At 38.3% G+C, this 7222-nt stretch overlaps 1 protein-coding gene across 1 annotated transcript; it reads right to left on the bottom strand.

Moving 5' to 3' along the window:
• Positions 1-901: 901 nt before the first annotated feature.
• Positions 902-4880, bottom strand: LOC118558364 (extracellular calcium-sensing receptor-like). The gene is made up of 7 exons (XM_036128879.1): positions 4605-4880; positions 4227-4516; positions 3694-3989; positions 2506-2711; positions 2158-2379; positions 1925-2048; positions 902-1844 (listed from the first exon to the last, which is right to left on the bottom strand). Exons 1-7 carry the CDS (start codon positions 4863-4865, stop codon positions 946-948), a joined length of 2298 nt encoding a protein of 765 aa, XP_035984772.1. The 5' UTR covers positions 4866-4880; the 3' UTR covers positions 902-945.
• Between the last annotated feature and the right edge of the window lie 2342 nt (positions 4881-7222).

A 7222-nucleotide genomic window follows, 5' to 3' on the forward strand; every position in this document is an offset into this window, starting at 1 on the left:
CACCAGTTTCAGACCCGGGGGGAAATATACCTATTCTCATACGCCTGCTTATGCATATTGAAGTATAATTCAGCGTGAATTTTTCCTGCCGAGGTCTGAGCGCCAAACTCTTAAAATATTGTATCAATAAAATTCTTCTAATTGCCTTTTCTTTCTGTGTGAGTTTTTCAGATTGAAATAACTATATAATAGCTGTTTAACATTTACATTGTTATGAAGCATATTATACTAAGAATAACTGACAACAGTTAATTTTGAAAAGTTTTTACACAAAATACAATAAAAAAATTCATCCAATGGGCCTGCAGAACTTGATTATTGTACTTCAGCAATACATTTGTATGTCTGCTTTAATTATTATTACATTTTCTTCAGCAACAAACTATCTTTTATTGTAGTCAATCTCTTCCCTCCAGGTATTATCTGCGTACGTGTACATGTTGCTTCAATATAACTGACTGTTTCCCTTACTTACTTTTCCCAATTTTAGGGTAATTAATCATTAAATTATCCATGGCCAAAAAAAGTTTCTTGTGTAAATATTGTTACAGCTTAACAAAAATATAAACAAAACACTTTTGGTTTTGCTTCCATTTTTAATGAGATGAACTCAAAGATCTAAAACTTTTTCCACATACACAATATCACCATTTCCCTCAAATATTGGTCTTAATCTGTGACAGTGAGCCCTTCTCCTTTCCTGACATAGCAAATCCATCCCACCTCACAGGTGTGCCATATAAAGATGCTGATTAGGCACCATGATTCAGAAAAACCTATATTGCACATATTGCACAGGTGTGCCTTAGACTGACAATACATAAGGAGGAAACAACAGAATTATACATACTCTGTGCCCCAAAACATATATCTGTTATAAATTGAGAATACAGATATTTCTGGAATAAATGTCCCTAGGTTAAAGGCAATATGGTTGTTTATGTTTTAGTTTTTGTTCATTAAATATTTCTTGGTGTTCTTCTCTGGCTGAAACAAAAGGATGAAACACTTTGGAGCAAATATACACAGTATCAGTCCAAAACTAGAGGCCAGAATGGCAAATATCTCCACAGCCACAGTAAATTTTCCTGGAGAGCTGACATATGCTGGGATGAAGGTGATCCAGACAGCACAGAATATCAACATACTAAATGTTATCATCTTAGCTTCATTAAAATTATCAGGTAGTTTCCGAGCTAAAACAGCTAATACAAAGCAAAGTACAGCAAGCAAGCCAATGTAGCCGAGCACAGACCAGAAGCCAACAGCAGAGCCTAATGCACATTCTAGGATGATCTTCTCCTTGTATGTGGTTATATTTTCCATTGGGAAGGGAGGACTCAAAACTAACCACACAGTGCATATAATGACTTGAATAAATGTAAATGTCAATACAGTCATTCTTTGTTGTGGAGGCCCAAACCATTTCATGGCATTACTACCTGGAAGTGTAGCTTTAAAAGCCATTAAAACCACTATAGTTTTCCCAAGAACACAGGAGATGCATAGAACAAAGGTGATGCCAAATGATGTGTGTCGCAGCATGCAGGACCACTTAGAAGGTGCTCCAATGAAAGATAATGAACATAAGAAACAAAGGATTAGAGAGAATAGTAACAGGAAACTCAGCTCAGAGTTGTTGGCTCTGACAATTGGAGTTGTCTTGTGATAGAAGAAAACCACTGCTACTATGATACCCAGACAGGCCCCACTAACAGAAAATGCTGCCAGGATGATTGACAGAATTTCCTCAAAGGAGAGAAACTCCACAGGTTTGGGAAGACAAGCATCTTTCTTTGGATTTGGCCAAAACCTTTTGCCACATGGGAAGCAATCAGGAGAATCTACAATAAATAACATTAAACAAATGATTACTAATACACATTTTTTAAGGATATGGTTATATTTACACATTTGATTTTACCCGTCATATTACTGATCTCCCCTTCAGGACACGGTATGCAATCATAGCAGCAGCTGGGCTTTCCTTTTTGCAGCACTTTACGAGTTCCAGGGAGACAACTCTCGGAGCACACTGACACTGGTACCTGTTAGAAAACCAGCAGCAAAAATATTTTTGTATTCTTATGAAAGGAGCTTTGACAAAACAGTTTGCAAAGTTCTTATCTGTTCAATTATTGTCTTTAGGGTTATTACTTGTGTGCCACCTTCCATCCAGGTTAAGTTTCTGTTGATATGAAACTCCTGGCCCGTGGGAAGTGATGCATCATAGTACCCCACTGTTACCAGTTCAATAATTCCACTATAACCTCTCTGCCAGTTGACCAGCTCATAGAAAGCTACAGGATCCCCATTAGCATCAAATGACACGTGGTAGCCATTCTTGGAAAAGTTTACGTCCTTTAATTCTTTAAAAACCTTTAAAGTACAAACAGATATGAAGAGAGAAACTAATTCAGTGTTTTAAAATAATGTTCAAATTAAGTCACCAGTGTCAAAAGGCTTGTGAAAAATTAAGTGTTTTTAATATTTAAATTTACTGACCTGTCTGGGCTCCAGTTTAACCTGTTTGTCACATTGAATGGTTCCGTTTATTTCTTGACACACTGCATTATGAATGGCATGCGCCACCGCATACACAGCCTTGTACATCATATTACTAACTCTTAACTGAGATGTTTCAGTGTATGGGCTTTTGAGCTTTTTAATATCTTCAGTCCCATCACAGTCTCTCTTATTTAGATTAGCAGCTGAAAACAAAGACATAAAAGGACATATTAACTTTCATTTGTTTCCCTTTACAAAAGCATTTCACTAATTACATAAACTGATTTTAAACATTTGTTGTGGATACATTTAGCAGTTGTCAAATCACGTAGCCGCTCATTTTACTTTTTGTCCCTAGGACCAGCCAAGGACAGCAAATAAAACCAAAAGAATAATAGAAACCTAAAAATACCCTTCATAATAAAAAGTAGTTGTTTCTTAAAAATACAATTTTGATTGCAGTGACTGCATATTGTTGTAGTAAATTGTTTTATGGATTTCTTAGGGCAACAGCATTATTTTAAAATAGATTTAAGAACTGAAAATGTACACAAAATCTCTAAGTATATTTTATGGACAGATCTTATTTTAAAGAAGATTAGATAAAACAAACGGCAAAATTTAATTAAAGTAGAAATTATTGGAAGGTGGGGCTGCACAGTTGTGCAGTGGGTAGCGCTGTTGCCTTGCAGCAAGAAGGTCCTAGGTTCAAATCCAACCCTGCGTCTTTCTGCATGGAGTTTGCATGTTCTCCCTGTGCATGTGTGGGTTCTCTCCAGGCACTCCGGCTTCCTCCCACAGTCCAAAGACATGAATGTTAGGTTAATTGGTCTCTCTAAATTGTCCTTAGGTGTGAGTGTGTGCATGAATGGTTGTTTGTCTCTGTGTTTCCCTGCGACAGACTGGCGACCTGTCCAGGGTGTACCCCGCCTCTCGCCCGGTGAACGCTGGAGAAAGGCACCAGCAACCCCACCGAGCCCATGAGGAATTAAGCGGGTCAGAAAATGGATGGACTGATATTGGAAGATGACCATATTTTACCCCAATGAGATGCCACAGAAGAATCAAATCAAAATAAAACATAACAATATAAAAAAATAAATCTATGTAAATATGTGACTGAGTTATTTTTTCAATTGCTTTAAATAATGAAAAAAACAACTTTGTATTGATGACACATCTCACCTGCTGTGAGGCTGCAATTGAATGCATCCTCCCAGAACTCAGTCAGCACTGAAGAAGCAGCCACTTTAGAGGGAGAGAGATCCAGAAGGAAATCTCTCAATCCTGGAATGACGGATTGCTGAATGGCTACTCCGATTGCCCCTGCACAGAAGCTGAACCTCATCAGGTTTGGATCAGTTGCCCAGGCCTCGCTTGCTATCCACTGACGAGGTGGAGGAGGGTCCAAAGCCAGCTCCTCTAAAAGGACTCTCATATCACCAACAGCTGTAAATGCCACAACAACCTTTGCTGTTGATCTGAAGAGACATCAGAATGTATGGTTTATTTATTTATTTTTTTGTTTTGCATTTAAACATAAGCAACTCATTTTGAAGACGAAAGCATGAACAATGACACTGAACACCTGTGCTTTGCATTCACAGTTTCCAGCCTGTGTGAAAGATACCTAAATAATACATATACATTAAAAGCACATTCTCTAATGTTACCTTAAAGTTTTAGATTTCCAAGGAAAAAATAACAATGTTACAAACCTACGGATAACTTCAGCGATTCTTTGGATCTTTCTTCTTGGATCAGTTCTAAAGAAAGATTCAGTGTACTCCACACAGACCCCTTCCCTCAGGGCTGCTTCAAGAAAAGACGCTATGCCATTATTTCCATAATCTGAGTCTGAGTGGACAGCACCTATCCAAGTCCAGCCAAAGTGTTTCACCAGCTTGGCCAGTGCATCAGCTTGGTAATGGTCACTGGGAATTGTTCTGAAAAATGTTGGGAACTGCTGCTTATTTGACAAACAAGCACAAGTGGCAAAGCTGCTAACCTATACAGATAAAACAGAAAAACAAATCCAACTGAAGATCAGCACAGATGTTTTAAAATTTCAGCTTACAATAAATTTACTCTCTCACCAATGGAATGTTGAAAGGTCCTATAATACGTGATATGCTGATGGAGGGAGAGGATCCTGAGTCTTCAATAGCAGCCATCACTACACCAGACTGCGAACAATTCATGCCTTTGTAGAACAAAGGGTCCTCTCCATTTGATAGTTGAAATGCAACATGTGCTGAAACAGGCACTGAAACGCACGTATCAAAGATTCGATATCCAAGTGTGATGCCGGGCAGCAGCTTTGTGCTGTTGTTTATCTCCTCGATGGCAAAGATCATTGTACGAGAAAAACGTAGACCCCGGGCATTAAAGCTGAACAGAATTAATCAGGTAATTGTGTACATGAAACTGGAATAAAGGACTATTATGGAAAAAGAACATTTGAACAATCAAACATAAAACAAGAAACAAGTCTGCCTTTGGACAATGAGTAAGTATAAGGAATTCATCCGCACAAAAAACAGTTTCTTGTCTAGCCAGTCTAAGAAGTTCAAAGCAAAAAATGCTTTTATAGATTCAAGTAAATGCTTCTACTTGAACTCCATCTTAACTTATTAATTTTTTTTCAAAAGATCCTAAACAAGGCAGTAAGGATCATTTCTGACTACAAGACCAAGGACTCAGTATTTTGTGAAACAAAAGTCCCCAAAATCACAGCAAAGTTTGCAGAAAACACAGATTACACATGCAACTAACCTTCCTGTGCATCTTGTCAACTCAGGCTTGGTGGTGTAATTATAAATCACCGCATAATGTTGATAATGAACGGAGGAAACACCTCCAATAACAAAGTCCCCATGTGTTGAGAATGCTGGTAAACGAGAGTTACCCTGCAGAGTACATTTCACAGAAGTCTCAGTAGTGACACCAGAAGTCTTTAAAGGTTCTGCAGATTCAAACTGTATTTTCAAGCCATGTACAAGGCCGGGCAAACCAAAAAGTGATGTTAGTTCAAACAAACTCAGTGCCAATGTCAAGCCAATAAAAACAGCCCTGATCCCCATTTGGCAAACGTCTCTTTGGATGTAACTGTCCTATTACTGATTTATAGATCTCCTCCTCTTAAACATCATGTTTAAAACGTGTTGTGCACCCCCCTCCCCCTGTTATTGTCTATGAAATGTAGATGGATATACTTTCTATTAGATATTTAGTTCTCACCTCAAGTATTGCATTAGTATTAAACTCTTACATTTTTTAAACAAAACCTGGTGTCCTTTTTTCTTCTCTGGGTGGGTAGTTGTTTCTATACTGACAAAGACAAAACAAACTGGCTTGTTCACATTTTTTCTTCAGCTTTCTTTGTTAATGCATAGGTCTTAAGTGGGCAAATACAAAATAACACTGAGAAACCTATTATTTGTGTCATACACCAAAAAATAGCAGCATTGTGATTCAATCTGGAGGATGAAAGAAATTGTGCAGAAGGTTGTCTGCAAACCACGTTCCCCTTTTTTCCTGCTACTACCTAAAAGGCCACCTTATGAAAGACAATTGCGAGGATTGTCTAAGCCCAACTAAAAAGAAAATTCTGTATGTTTTCAAACTAAAAAGGATAGTTCTATGAAGTCATTATGGAGAAAATTCAATTTCCTTCACGGGACAAACTGCTTATATTACTAGTGGCACATGGCAGAATGTTAATTGAATAGAAAAGTTGTAGAGAAAGTCAGATATACCACATTAACCTCCTTAATGTAATAACTGAGGCTGTACTGGCTGTACAGTGGCGCAGTGGGTAGCGCTGTTGCCTTGCAGCAAGAAGGTCCTGGGTTCGAGTACACCCTGGGTCTTTCTGCATGGAGTTTGCATGTTCTCCCTGTGCATGCGTGGGTTCTCTCCGGGTACTCCGGCTTCCTCCCACAGTCCAAAAACATGACTGTTAGGTTAATTGGCTTCATGAGGGAGAAGCGGTTTGGAAAATGGATGGATGAATTAAGGCTGGAGTTTCCAAATTCAATCAGTCTCTGTCCATTCCTTGGTGATGATCATTGTGAAGCTTCCCAGAGAGGAGATTATGCCCAGTGGCAGAAGTGCTTTGCTGATATATCTTCAACCTTGTCAGGAGGCACAGCTCACATTCAACATCATGCTGAGATTTTCTAGGTCATTACAGTGGGTTCAGTGCTCTAGAGACTTCTGGAATACAAAAGAAAAACAGTTTTAAAGGAACTGAAATATATGTGAGATGGGATTAATAGAAGCCTTGTAGCCCCATGACTCTCTTTGCAAAGAATGGTGGATCTATATGGTTTGGACCTTTGCATTATAGCAAAGCAAATGAGGTCAAATGTTTTAATACATACCTCATACTTGCCATCGACAAGCTCCTGAACAGGTTTGAAACTGCCTGTTTGACCAAGGTCAAATTCCGTTTTTACAGACTCTCTTGTTTCCAAAGTTTGAATAACAAATGTCCTCATTCTCTCTGTAAGAATTGTATCATTTTGGGACTCTTACGGTGCATTGCCTCTTCCCCCAGCCACCTTACAATGCCTCATTAACTTGGAGCTATATCTGTACACATCATATGCTGCTGATAAAAATCAGTAACGATGACTTGGTGAAACATATGTTTATGCTTTGTAAATAAAACAAATGTAATTAATTGGTGCTGTAGTTTTTAGATTGGTGT

Source organism: Fundulus heteroclitus, unplaced genomic scaffold (genome assembly GCF_011125445.2).
Source record: "Fundulus heteroclitus isolate FHET01 unplaced genomic scaffold, MU-UCD_Fhet_4.1 scaffold_124, whole genome shotgun sequence".
NCBI lineage: Eukaryota > Metazoa > Chordata > Actinopteri > Cyprinodontiformes > Fundulidae > Fundulus > Fundulus heteroclitus.

Bases quoted from the DNA above. Each gene is read 5' to 3' on its own strand.
- LOC118558364 (XM_036128879.1), bottom strand. From the start codon at position 4,865: ATGATCTTTGCCATCGAGGAGATAAACAACAGCACAAAGCTGCTGCCC. The intron at 3,990-4,226 runs GTTTGTAACATT...ATGTCTCTTCAG, and splicing joins ATCGCTGAAGTTATCCGTAG to ATCAACAGCAAAGGTTGTTG. The intron at 2,049-2,157 runs GTAATAACCCTA...GTTTTCTAACAG, and splicing joins GGATGGAAGGTGGCACACAA to GTACCAGTGTCAGTGTGCTC.